Genomic DNA, 13,603 nt, shown 5'->3' on the forward strand with positions numbered 1-13,603 from the left:
GCTGAAACTGTGTGAGACGTGTGAAGTGAGTAGAAGAGAAGGTTAAGCATAAAGCCTAGGGGGACCTCTAACAAGGATCAATGGTTGAGGTGACAGTCCCCCTTTTCACCTTCTGGTTTTTGCTTGATAGGAGGATCAGGAGATAAGACTGAGTCCAAGTTCTTTGAGCTTAAGTCTAGACATAATTATGTTATTGAATGCTGAGCTGTAGTCAAAGAGCATTCTCATACAAATGTTAGTTTTTCCTCAGGTGCGCAAGTGCAGTGTGGAGTGCCACAGAAAGGCATCATCTGTGGAGCTGTTGCCCCTTTCCTAAAATTGAAGAACTCTTGAGTGATGGGTAACTCATTACAAACTAGAAGCACTCGGGGAGCGCAAACCTCCGCCAAGGCCATAGGGTCACTGACGTCACATGGAATACCCTTTGGCAAAGAGACTTATTCCACGTCATTTCATGCATCTACCGTCATGTTTCAGATTCAGTGGTTAACCCTCTGGGGTCTGAGGGCATTTTTTGGACAGTTCACTCGCCTGGCATAAATGTATTATTATTGCTGTTAACAGCTCTCCCTGCATACCACAATAAAGTTGTATGTCTCTTTTTTTCAAAACAACCTGTACGTTCAAAATAAATATGCTATAGTTGTGTTTTATCAGTGAAATACAGGTTTACAATCAGAAATAAGAAAGGAAAAAGTAAAGCAGAAATAATTTTCCACACACATTTATTCAAAACACACAGCAAACTATAAAGGTTACCTTCATAGTTTACCCAAATTACCCCGCTCTTGCTCTTGTGTGAAAGTCTGTACAACAAAAAGGTTCAAACAATAAACACAAATGCACATTTTGAACAATATATACAAAATGGTCTATGCGTTGTGTTTGTCTTCATCTCAAAGCAATTTTTGTCTGCTATTACACAAAGGTCACATCACAGACTTCTACTATGAAGTTGACTGTGTGTTTGTTCTCTCTTGCTCTGAAAGCAACATTCACACTTTGAGGCTCATTCAGTTTGAGGAGCAGCCCCTCCCCCTTGCTCCATTGATATGATAAATAGTACTTTTCGCCGGAGCGAGAGAGCTTGCCACAGCCTTATCCAGTAACATTCACAGGAAAACTAGTCGAGCAGTCCTGATATTCACACACTGTTTGAGCACGTGAGATTGTATGAGAGGCTTTCCGTCTGCTCCGTCTGCTCACTTTCACTTTCGCTGTGCGTAATGGCGCAGGGCGCATTGGAGCAGCCAGGGGGCTATTAAAGCGGGCCAACTAGTAACACATCACTCCTAAAAACAATCTTTGGTGTGTCACGTGAGGTGAATCTGCCCTACGATTGGATTTTGGAAAACCATGTGACGGTGAACCAATTCCAATTGGACACTCACATTGCTCACGTCATCACACAGCTTCTATGAGGAGTACAAAGATGGTGGACGGTGGCTCGAAAGTCGGCAGAGTTTAACTTTTCAGCAAAAACAAAAGTAAGTTTTTATCTCATATCATTAAAAAGTTATTTATAATTTAGTAAAGCTTGTTCTCAGCCGTTGTATACGAGGGCTGTCAATAAAGTTACGGTCCTTTTTATTTTTTTCAAAAACTATATGGATTTCATTCATATGTTTTTACGTCAGACATGCTTGAACCCTCGTGCGCATGCGTGAGTTTTTCCACGCCTGTCGGTGACGTCATTCGCCTGTGAGCACTCCTTGTGGGAGGAGTCGTCCAGCCCCTCGTCGGAATTCCTTTGTCTGAGAAGTTGCTGAGAGACTGGCGCTTTGTTTGATCAAAATTTTTTCTAAACCTGTGAGACACATCGAAGTGGACACGGTTCGAAAAATTAAGCTGGTTTTCAGTGAAAATTTTAACGGCTGATGAGAGATTTTGAGGTGATTCTGTCGCTTTAAGGACTTTTCACGGTGCGAGACGTCGCGCAGCGCTCTCAGGCGGCGTCGTCAGCCTGTTCAAGCTGAAAACCTCCACATTTCAGGCTCTATTGATCCAGGACGTCGTGAGAGAACAGAGAAGTTTCAGAAGAAGTCGGTTTCAGCATTTTATCCGGATATTCCACTGTTAAAGGAGATTTTTTTAATGAAAGACGTGCGGACGGGTCCGCGCGTCGGGACGCAGCCGCCGCGACGCTCCGCCACAGGAAAAACACCTCTGTTGAAAGCCTTAAGGATAAGTTGGAACATGTCCTGCCTGTTAAACAATTTCTCATATACTCACTCCACTGAAAGCCATCAAAAGCCGCCTGGATTTTACAAATGGTTATCAACACGGAGGTGTTTTTCCTGTGCCGCCGCACTGCGTCGGCTGCGTCCCGACGCGCGGACCCGTCCGCACGTCTTTCATTAAAAAAATCTCCTTTAACAGTGGAATATCCGGATAAAATGCTGAAACCGACTTCTTCTGAAACTTCTCTGTTCTCTCACGACGTCCTGGATCAATAGAGCCTGAAATGTGGAGGTTTTCAGCTTGAACAGGCTGATGACGCCGCCTGAGAGCGCTGCGCGACGTCTCGCACCGTGAAAAGTCCTTAAAGCGACAGAATCACCTCAAAATCTCTCATCAGCTGTTAAAATTTTCACTGAAAACCAGCTTAATTTTTCGAACCGTGTCCACTTCGATGTGTCTCACAGGTTTAGAAAAAATTCTGATCAAACAACGCGCCAGTCTCTCAGCAACTTCTCAGACAAAGGAATTCCGACGAGGGGCTGGACGACTCCTCCCACAAGGAGTGCTCACAGGCGAATGACGTCACCGACAGGCGTGGAAAAACTCACGCATGTGCACGAGGGTTCAAGCATGTCTGACGTAAAAACATATGAATGAAATCCATATAGTTTTTGAAAAAAATAAAAAGGACCGTAACTTTATTGACAGCCCTCGTACAACGGCGTCAGCCCCAGAGGGTTAAACCCTTAGATCTTCAGCAAATGTATTTATAAAGAGAAACTGCATGAACTACACGTTTTTTAAAATTTTCTAATAACAAGTTTATTCAATGAGGAGAAACAAATGCTAAATTATTGTTGTGTCGTAACTTAATTTTTGTTCAGCCTTTGTGACCCGTCTTCATGAAGTTAGATGCAAAAATGTTGAAACTGGCCCTATCCTGCAATGATAAAGAATCCTTAAAAAATTACTGGATCCGGATCGTGTTCCGGATCATTACCAATATTTAATGACTTCTAAGTTAGCCCAAGATACACCCTTGGTAAAACTTTCATTGAAATCCGTTGAGGATTTTTTTTGAGTAATCCTGTTAACAAACCAACCAACAAACAAGCGGACGCGACCGAAAACATAACCTCCTTGGCGGAGGTTAATGAAATCCTTTGCATGTCTTTCAAAGCACTTACTGATGATGTGTGTTGGTGTTATTCAACCAAAACAATCATGGCAGGTTTGAAGCAGGATGAAACCACAGATACATGACACGAGAGAGGCTGAACAGCTCAAATTAGGATGCTACTCCTTTGTAGATTTTAATGCACCCAATAACTTCTGTGTGTGTCTATCTTAACAGTTTTCAGAGCACAGGTGGAGTTTATGGAACGGGCTCTCATCCGTGGTTCACTTTGAACAACACACACACACTAAAAAGCATTCCGCTCATCCAAGAACCCACAACCTCCTTTGTTGTGAGTGGGAGACAGTACTACTGTGGGACAGTAGTGTGAGATCTATCATCATGGTATGCCCCGCTGTGTAAGTGGTGTTAGCCTTTTTATGTATTTTGTTAGTTTTGGTGTTTAGATCTGTATTTTGAACCCTGTGTTTCTGTTGTCTGTTAAATGTACACCCACTCAAGTGCTGTTTGGCCTCGTCTGGTGGTCAGCATCAACTCTGATTGTTTTTGCAACAACTGGTATTCACAATCATCATAAACCTGGTACTTTGTAATATATATTTTTAGGAGCATCGGGTAATACCTTATATAATTTTATACCTTGTATTTTTTATATTTATGTACTCAAGAGCTCTGCACAAACATTCCTATGTATCCAAACCTTGTGAGGAAGTACAAATGGCAAATAAAGTCTCTAAGTTTTGGTTTCCTCTCCAGTCACTTCTTTACTCAATCTTTCTTCCCCTTCTGTCTTTTCTGTTTGTCTCAATTCAGTTCACGCGTATTTACTCCATACAGCACCAAATTATAGGCGGAATTACCTCAAGGTGGTATACATGAGTAAGGGCTTTTGTACTGTGAGCACCCACATCGGCAAAGGTGATAAGGAAAAACCTCAAGTGAACCAGTCAGTGAGGTGACCATTTGCTGAGGTTACTGACAGAACAGGCAATGACAGAAATGTTGCAGCTAAAAAAAAAAAACACATATAGCCCAACATTCCCACTGATGGGATAATTGAAAAGAGAACATCAAGGTGTAGACTTGTCTCAGTGAAAAAGGCTGATACCAAATCAGTCAGTGAGGCAAAAGAATTCATATGTCTGTCTGATCTTTGCAGTGGGGTTTCATCACTTATCCATGCACGAGTATTGGATTTTTCTTAGTATTTTCATGTCGTCTTTGTATCATTGTTGGTGGTGATGCTTTTCGGTGTCCTGCTGTATGTCATCGATTACCTTCCTTTTTCATCTGTCCAGTGTTCATATTTTTGCTACTCCATTTCAGTTTACTGTGTCATCCCAAAGTCTGTCCTCTATTGTGTGCTCCTGCAGGGTGATGTCTTGCACAGTTGTCATTAAAATCACTTTTGGATTGTAATTGCAAAGCTGTGAAATCTAGAACCAAGAACTACGTCACTGCAACTTTGAATTATTTAAAACATTATCTGAAAAGGGTGTTGAGTGGTTTCAAGAATTAGCTCTTGGAAGAGGCTCAAAAAGAAAGCAAATGACACTGAAACAGTATGATCTGTAGATCCCACAGAGCAGAGCTTTGAATACTACAGCTGTGGATATCTCACCTGAGATAGGTCTCACTCGGACTTTGTAACCCTGAATGGGTCCGTCGGCCTCCTTCCATTTCATCTGTAGTCTGTCCTCTGACAAAACTGTTAGCTTCAGACGACCTTTGCATTCAGACAAAAACAGTAACAATTCAGGCTTCAAGGGAAGTGTGTGTCAGAAACGTCTGAATTATGTCAACAGAAAATAAAAGTTTCACACTTGAGATGCAGTATATCTCTTTCTTCTTAAATCAGTGCAATATTCTTGATCCATCCTAGTCTAGAAAATTATGCTTTAATTTTCTTCTCAAATTATATTCATACATCTTTTTTTATTCATCACCACAGTTTCAAGCAGGGTTTTTCCTAAACAAGCACTGTCTTTCATGATCCCATTGCAGTCAATGTTCTTAATGAATCTCCTTCCTTCCATCCACATCCCTCTCCAGCTGCTCCTCCTTCCATCAAAGCATGCCTTGTCCTAGTCGGGTATAGAAACAGGAACTGGAAACTGTTTGAGGCTGAAAGGTTAAAAGTTGGGTCAGAGGATGTGTTACAGTGTGGTACATTTTGTCTGTACTTTGTGGAGGGGCAATCGAAGAAGAGGAAGATGAGGGTAAAAGGGAAAATTGAAAAATGGAAGCATGAAAGACACCATTGATCTCTACTGCTGCCGCATGATCCTCAGCGCTCAACAGAATGATGTTCTCTTACTCAAATGTACAGTGCTTATAAAAATACTCTGTCCTTGGTCTTACTTTTAATGACACAAAATCGAAAAGAATACAATAAATAACAACAATCAAGGTTCAAGGTTCAAGGTTTCTTTATTGTCCCCGTGGAGCAATTTGTTTGCAGCAGCAGTTACAAACTCAACAGTACAACTAAAACATTTACAAATGTGCATTGAGACAACGAATAGCATTTGGAATCAGGGACTTTTTAAACCTGTTAGTTCTACACCGAGGGACAACATAATGGCAGCCAGATGGGAGCAGTGAAAACTCACGCCAAAGAGGATGAGAAGGGTCAGCTATAATAGCCTTAGCTTTTTTAAGACATGTGACCATAAAAATTTCATTAAGATCGTTAAGTGAGCCTCTGGTGATTTTACAGCACACCTTCACAATGTCCATAAGACGATTTCGCTGCTTGATGGACAAACAATCAAACCACCAAATGTAAGAAAAGGTTAAAATAGATTCGATAAAACATGAATAAAATATTTTCATAAAGGAAGTGTTCCGAAGTTTCCGTAAAAAAAACATGTGCTGGTTGGCTTTTTTACAAACTGCATCCACTTGGGGCTCAAAGCACAGTTTATCATCAATGATGGTCCCCACGTATTTGTACTCCTGGACCCGCTCTACACAATGGTCATTTATGCGAGCTGGAAGGAGAACAGAAAGTGACCTGCCAAAATGAATAACCATTTCTTTGGTTTTGGTCACATTGATATCTAAAAAGGATGTGTTGCACCAGTCAATAAAATCTGATAAAACAGGACCATGCTCGAGGTCTTCATGATTTAAAAGTGACACAATGACAGAGTCATCAGCAAATTTAACAATGTGACGATTGATGTATTTACTCTGACAGAGTAAATACATGATGGTGCCAATGATGATTGGCACCATCATTGTCAAATCAAGCTTCTTCATGCAGTTATTTCTTAAAGGACATTTGGGAAGAACTTATGGAGGCATGAGGTCACTGGACAGACGTGTTTGATGATAGTGATACCTTTGTAGTAAACGAAGGCCCAAGTTTTTAGGGTCCTGTGTCGGCTCACTGTACAGTTGTGATACTCGGATGCTAATCAGTGGCTGAAGACAAAAACTGAATGCCTTTGATACTATGCCCCTTTTGAGGATCATAGCACAGGAATGACTTTTGTCAAACAGCTACATAGGGAGACGCAAAGACAACCTCTTATGTTGTGACAGAACATCAGCTGCCACAACGCAGCCATGTGGTCTATTCCTTTGGACATGATCCAGCATGCAAGTGCCTCAGTGGTGAGGACCTCAGCAACTGGAAAAAACCACGGGATGTCCACATTTCACCTGGCTACAGTAGGTAGATGGCTCCTTTTGAGAGGTGGGAATGGACTGGCTGTCTGCCCAGGTGGTTGCCATCCAGGATCCAAGGCAGTTCTGAGTATTGGAAGGAATGACTATAACAGGGCATCCTCCCAGACCTGACCTGACCTGGTGCATGGGGTGATGGTGGTCAATGAAGACATTCCACAATACTCACATTGTATTTTCATACATTGCAGTGGATGTACCAAGTGTTTATCTAAGTCTCAAAACAATCACTAGGCTTGGCACGGTTTCCAGCATTTTGTGGTACTTTGACAGGAAATTTTGTGTTGCCCACATCGCTGTACTGCTGGTTCCACTTGCAGAATCATTTCCTCACCAGAAAACCTCTCACTTCAGAGTTTGCCATCTAAACAGCAATGTGATAGATGCAGGTGCACTTGTGACTTAAAGGTGATGATGACAGAAGATAATCTGATTACTTTATTTCATGTCACACCCAAAACATGGCTATGACTAATTAGGTGGTGAAAAACAATGCTTTTGCTCCCTGCACACTTATTTATGCCATGTAAATAAAATATGAATTTTGACCTACCATACTGCTCAAATTCTAGCTTTGACTCACTGGCATCTTGTACATCTTTTGCCATGTACATACAGTGCATTCGGAAAGGATTCCCAGCGCTTCACTTTTTCTACATTTTGTTATGTTATAGCCTTATTCCAAAATGGAATAAGGCTTTAATTATACTCACAACACCACATAATGACAACATGAAAAAGTTGTTTTTTGCAAATTTCGGAAAAAAACAAACAAAAAAAACTAGAAATCACATGTACATACGTATTCACACCCTTTGCTCAATACTTTGTTGATGCACCTTAGGCAGCAATTATGGCCTCAAGTCTTCTCGAATATGATGCCACAAGCTTGATGCACCTATCTTTGGGCAGTTGTGCCCATTCCTCTTTGCTGCACCTCTCAAGTGTCATCAGGTTGGATGGGGAATGTCAGTGCACAGCCATTTTCAGATCTCTCCAGAGATGGTCAATCAGATTCAGGTCTGGACTCTGGCTGGGCCACTCAAGGACATTCAGAGTTGTCCTGGAGCCACTCCTTTGATATCTTGACTGTGTGTTTTGGGTCATTGTCCAGCTGAAGGATGAACCGTTGCCCCAATCTGAGGTCAAGAGCAAGTTACTCCGGAGCAGGTTTTCATCCAGGATGTCTCTGTACGTTGCTGCATTCATCTTTCCCTCAGTCTTGTCTAGTCTCCCAGTTCCTGAACTGAAAAACATCCCCACATCATGATGTTGCCACCACCATACTTCACTGTAGGGATGGTGCCTGGTTTCCTCCAAACATGATGCCTGCCATTCACACCACAGAGTTTAATCTTTGTCTCTTCAGACTGGAGAATTTTATTTCTCATGGTCTGAGAGTCCTTCAGGTGCCTTTGGGCAAACTCTAGGTGGGATGCCATGACTATGTGGGATGCTATGGCTTCCGTCCATACATGCCTGATTGGTGGATTGCAGCAGAGATGGTTGTACTCCTTGAAGGTTCTCTTTTCACCACAGAGGAATTCTGGAGTTCTGAAAGAGTGGCCAGTAGGTTCTTGGTCATCTCCCTGACTAAGGCCTTTCTCCCACGATCCCTCAGTTTAGATGGGTGGCCAGCTCTACGAAGAGTCCTGACTCCTGGTGGATCCAAACTTCTGAAGGCCACTGTGCTCACTGCAACCTTCAAAGCATATATGTAAACAGGTGTGTACCTTTCAAAATCATGTCCAAACAACTGAATTTACCCCAGGTGGACTACAGTTAAGCTGTAGAAACATATCAAGGAAGATCTGCAGAAACAGGATGCACCTGGGCACAATTCTGAGTGCCATGGGAAACACTGTGAATACTAATAACACTGTGACATATGGAAAAAGTGAAGTGCTACAAACATCAAGGAGACACTGAACAGGAAGAAGGCTGCATTCAGGAGTGGAGGCAGAGAGAAGCTGAAGCGCGTGCAGTTTGAACAGAGGGAGATCGCAGAGGGAAAGAACAGTTACAGAAGGAAGCTGTAGAATCGGATGAGAACCATCACTGGTCATGGTAAGAAGGCGGACCAGACGATGGAAGGAGACCTAGCTACATGAGGCCAATGAGCTAAACCTGTTCTTCAACAGATTTGACTACATGGATGCTTCCCACCCTAACCCAGCTCCTCCCATTGCACCCCTCCCCTGTGCACTCACTTCACACCGCTGTTATTACTACCCCCCTCCTTCCTCCAACCTGCACCCACTCCCCTTCCTCGCCTACACTCTGATTCTCCTCGATGCCTCCACTTGCTCATAACCAGACACATCAGCCCCCCTACACCCCCATCTCAACCGGGGCTTTCTCCATCCTCTCCCATCACCATCACTGCTGAGGATGTGAGAAGAGAATTTAGTAGTCTGTGTCCAAGAAAGGCTGTGGGTCCTGACGGCCTCGGCTCCAGAGTGCTGAAGGGATGTGGAGCTGTGTGGGATTTTCCAGCACATCTTCAACTTCGGCCTGAGCCAGATGGTTGTTCCTGAGTGGTGGAAAACCTCATGTCTGGTCCCTGTGCCCAAAAAGAAGAACCCCAACACACTTAGTGACCACAGACCTGTGGCCCTAACATCACATGCTATGAATTCACTGGAGAGGCTCGTCCTGAGGCACCTCTGCACAGCCGTTGAACCATTGCTGGACCCCTGCAGTGTGCATACCAGATTAACAAGGGAGTGGAGGCTGCCATCATCTTCATGCTGCACAGAGCTTATGCTCACCTGGAAGCGGCAGGCAGCACTGTGAGAGTCATGTTCTTTGACTTCTCCAGTGCGTGCAACACCATCCGGCCTGACTTGCTCAGTGACAAGCTATTGAACATGAAGGTGGATGCTCCACTGGTGGCCTGGATTACCAACTACCTCACAGGCCGCCTTCAGGACATTACATCTGACACTGTCATGAGCAGCATGGGGCACCACAGGGGATGGTCTTGTCTCCTTTCCTGTGCACACTCTACACCTCAGACTTCAGGTTCTGGTCACAGTCCTGCAACCTACAGAAGTTTTCAGATGACTCTGCCATTGTGGGCTGCATCAGCAGGGATCAGGAGGCTGAGTACAGGAGTGTGGTGGACAGGTTTGTGGAGTAGTGAGGACTCAGCCACCTGTAGCTCAATGTATCTAAGTCGAAGGAGCTGGTGGTGGACTTCAGAAGACAGAAAACCCATCCGAACCGAGTTACTATCAGTGGAACAGAGGTGGACATTGTGGATTACTATAAGTACCTGATTGTCCACATAGAGAATAAATTGGACTGTACACACAGATGCTGTGTATAAGAAGGGTCAGAGCCGAATGCACTTCCTCAGGACGCTCCGATCTTTCAATGTCTACAGAAACACGTTGCAGATTTTTTATCACTCAGTGGTCTGCAGCTTCATCTTCTACACTTTAGTGCAGGGGTAGGCAACCTGTTCCAGAAAGAGCCATGAGGGTGCAGGTTTTCTTTGCAGCCACTGACTCCACCAGGTGATTTTACTGATTAATATCACTTTGAGCAGATCAATCAATCAATCAACTTTTTCTTATATAGCGCCAAATCACAACAAACAGTTGCCCCAAGGCGCTCCATATTGTAAGGCAAGGCCATACAATAATTATGAAAAACCCCAACGGTCAAAACGACCCCCTATGAGCAAGCACTTGGCCACAGTGGGAAGGATGGAATGGAATCAGTTAATCAGTGAAATCACCTGGTGGAGTCAGTGGCTGCAAAGAAAACCTGCACCCTCATGGCTCTTTCTGGAACAGGTTGCCTACCCCTGCTTTAGTGTGTTGGGACAGCAGGCTGAAGGCAGCTGACACACACAGACTCAACAAGTTCATCAGGAATGCTGGCTCTGTCCTGGGGGTTGAGCTGGAGTATGTGGTGGAGGTGTCAGAGAGGAGGATGTTGAGGAAGCTGCTCAGCATCCTGGACAACACCTCCCACCCCCTACACGCCACACTGAGATCCTGTCAGAACACCTTCACTCGTAGACCGAGACCTCTGAGTTGTATCACAGAACAACAGAGGAGGTCTTTCCTACCTGTGGCAATCAGACTGTATAACTCTCCCCCCCGCATAACGAACATAATGAACAGAGTTATTCAAACATTTGCAATATATCTTCCAGTTATTTCACATAAAGTTGTTGTACTTATTGTACTTTATTTATTATTTTAGACACTATACTACATTTGCTTTTTGAACTTGTATTGTTGTTGGCTTTTTTTTCTATTTAACTACTAACACTTTCTGCAGTTGTATATTTAACGAACCATTGTTTACTGCTTCTGTGATCTGGCAAAATAATTTCCTTCAGGATAAATCTTTATACTTTCCAGATGCACTGTATTTATGGGACATTAAAAAAAATTAAATGAAAATCTTCTGCATCTCCTGTAAATCTGAAACAGTTCGACCCTCAATGGTCCTTGACAACCCAATGCATATAAAGGTATCTAGAAATCAATACTGTACTGGACATGAAATGCACTGTACCTTGCATATGGACACCTGAGGCCAGTAGCAGGACCAAACTGAAGAGTAAACACAGCATTAGCGAAAAATGATGCCGATGATGAAGCTTGAAGGAGAGGAGACCCCTGGGGCCTGGAAACAGGAAAATGTTACATGAATATTAGAATATATCAGCTTCATTGCCATAAGCTACTCTTGATAACTGATATTTTCATGTACATCACAGTGCATGCACGTTTAAAGTCGAGCAGCAGGAGTTCTTTACTATGACATGTTTGCATGCAACCACCTTCCTGCTAAAAGGTCATTCCTACAACTTTTTTATGGGCAACCCTGGATACGCATGCACACACGCATGCACACCTCTGTACTCACCCTCTGGGGCCCATGGACTCTCCAGCAAGTACAAAGCAATGTTTTTTTTGTTTTGTTTTTTTTCTGTTTCTGGACTCCTGAGGGTTAAGAAGCTGCAAATGTAACACATCTGTGCCTAAGAGACCCACTAACTGACTGTACACTACAACTGGCCCTGTATCTGCTCTGACTCACTGACCAAACGTGTATAAAATGATGGCAAAAAATTCTGTAGGCAGGATAAATTTGGAAGACAAGGGCACAGACTTTGGCATTTAGTCTTTGTGAATACGACCATTGTTCAAGAAAAACTCAAACTGGAGTTACAGACAGAGCTGCTGAACGAATCCTGTAACAAAGTGAGGGACATTTCAAACAAGCAAGAGGACACAGACAGAAGACTGATCAATATGCACCTGCAAGCAGAGCATAACGCTGTCAGGTTTTGCCCTGGCCAGGGTCGAGTTTATGTACGTATTTGTCCCCTGTTGGCATCTGTCTCCCCTTCTTTCACCCTCCTTTTTGCCCATTTGTTTTCATTGGTTTGTGTTATGTTTTGTTTCTCATTTATCTTTATTATCTGTTTTATTATGTTATATTATGTGTTTTATTATCTAGTTATGTTCTGTTGTCATCAGTGTTGTTCTCGGTTTATCGCTTATGTGTTGTTTTGTCATTTATTTTCTGTTTAGCCTATAGTTTGTTTTGCTATTTTATTATCATTGTATGTTGTTACTTGTACATTTCAGCCATGTTCAGTTCTGGTCTCGTTTTGGTTATGGTCTTTTATATTTTTCTTGTTGTTCTCCCTTTATCCATATGGAAAAGAAATAGAAAAAACTTACAAGAAGTTACATCAATTCCAGTAATAAATCTTTATGTTTGGCATGTGTTGTTCTTATAAGTCTGAGTTTGATATTACACATATCTACTAAGGATTCTGTATGTGGAATTACTGTCATATATTGTTCTTTTAAGTTCCCAATTTATATAAGTTACATATTGTACAAATTTACTAAGGATCTTATATCTGGTTTGGCTGTCACATGCATTACTTACAAGTTCCAGACAGAACATATACAAACTTTATAAAATTTATCTATATCTTTTCCATATGGGTAGGTAGGTCACTTTATTTCTTAGTTTGTCCTTTTGCTTTGTTCACGTTTATTTTGTTGGTCTTTCTCACCATTGGTTTTTTCTATCACTTACTCCTCTTGCTTTGGTCTGCTTTGTTTTGCTTTGTTTTTCCTCTCACCACCACACGCTCTTGCACCGACCTTTGTGTTTCTCGGTCACGCCCCTTACAGAACCTTCCTTACACCTGTTCTTCGTTCACGCCCTGATTATCCTGCTGGTTATTTAAGCCCTTCACTTTCTTCACTCCGCTGCCAGCTCATTGATCTTGTTAGCCTGTTCCAGCCGTTCCTGTCCAGTTGTCTCACAGCATTTTGACCTTACTCTGTATTTTTTGGATTATGCTTTTGTCTTTGTCCTTGTACTCTTCCACACTGCATTTTTTTTTTAACCTCTGATTGTTTTGGACCACACCTCTGCCTCTGGACTGTTTGTACCTCCACCTCTTTACCTGCCATTCTGTGTACCGTACCTCTGCAGTATTTAAAGATAAAGCCTTTTATTACTCCAACGTCTGTGTCCCTGAGTCCTGCATTTGTCTCCAGCCACACTGTGCCTGCATCCTTGACGAACACGTATGATTTA

General features: G+C 42.7%; 1 protein-coding gene across 1 annotated transcript in view; it reads right to left on the reverse strand.

Annotated features, from left to right (window-relative positions):
- LOC117512161 (collagen alpha-1(XX) chain) overlaps positions 1-13,603 on the reverse strand; it is a 166,271-nt gene that overhangs the window by 137,298 nt on the left and 15,370 nt on the right. The window contains exons 2-3 of the mRNA XM_034172138.1: positions 11,549-11,659; positions 4,941-5,045 (exon numbers count right to left, since the gene is read on the reverse strand). Coding sequence (XP_034028029.1) covers positions 4,941-5,045; positions 11,549-11,606 — 163 coding nt within the window. The 5' untranslated portion in view covers positions 11,607-11,659. The remainder of the gene's footprint in view (positions 1-4,940; positions 5,046-11,548; positions 11,660-13,603) is intronic.

This window comes from Thalassophryne amazonica, chromosome 6 (genome assembly GCF_902500255.1).
Source record: "Thalassophryne amazonica chromosome 6, fThaAma1.1, whole genome shotgun sequence".
Taxonomy (NCBI): Eukaryota; Metazoa; Chordata; class Actinopteri; order Batrachoidiformes; family Batrachoididae; genus Thalassophryne; species Thalassophryne amazonica.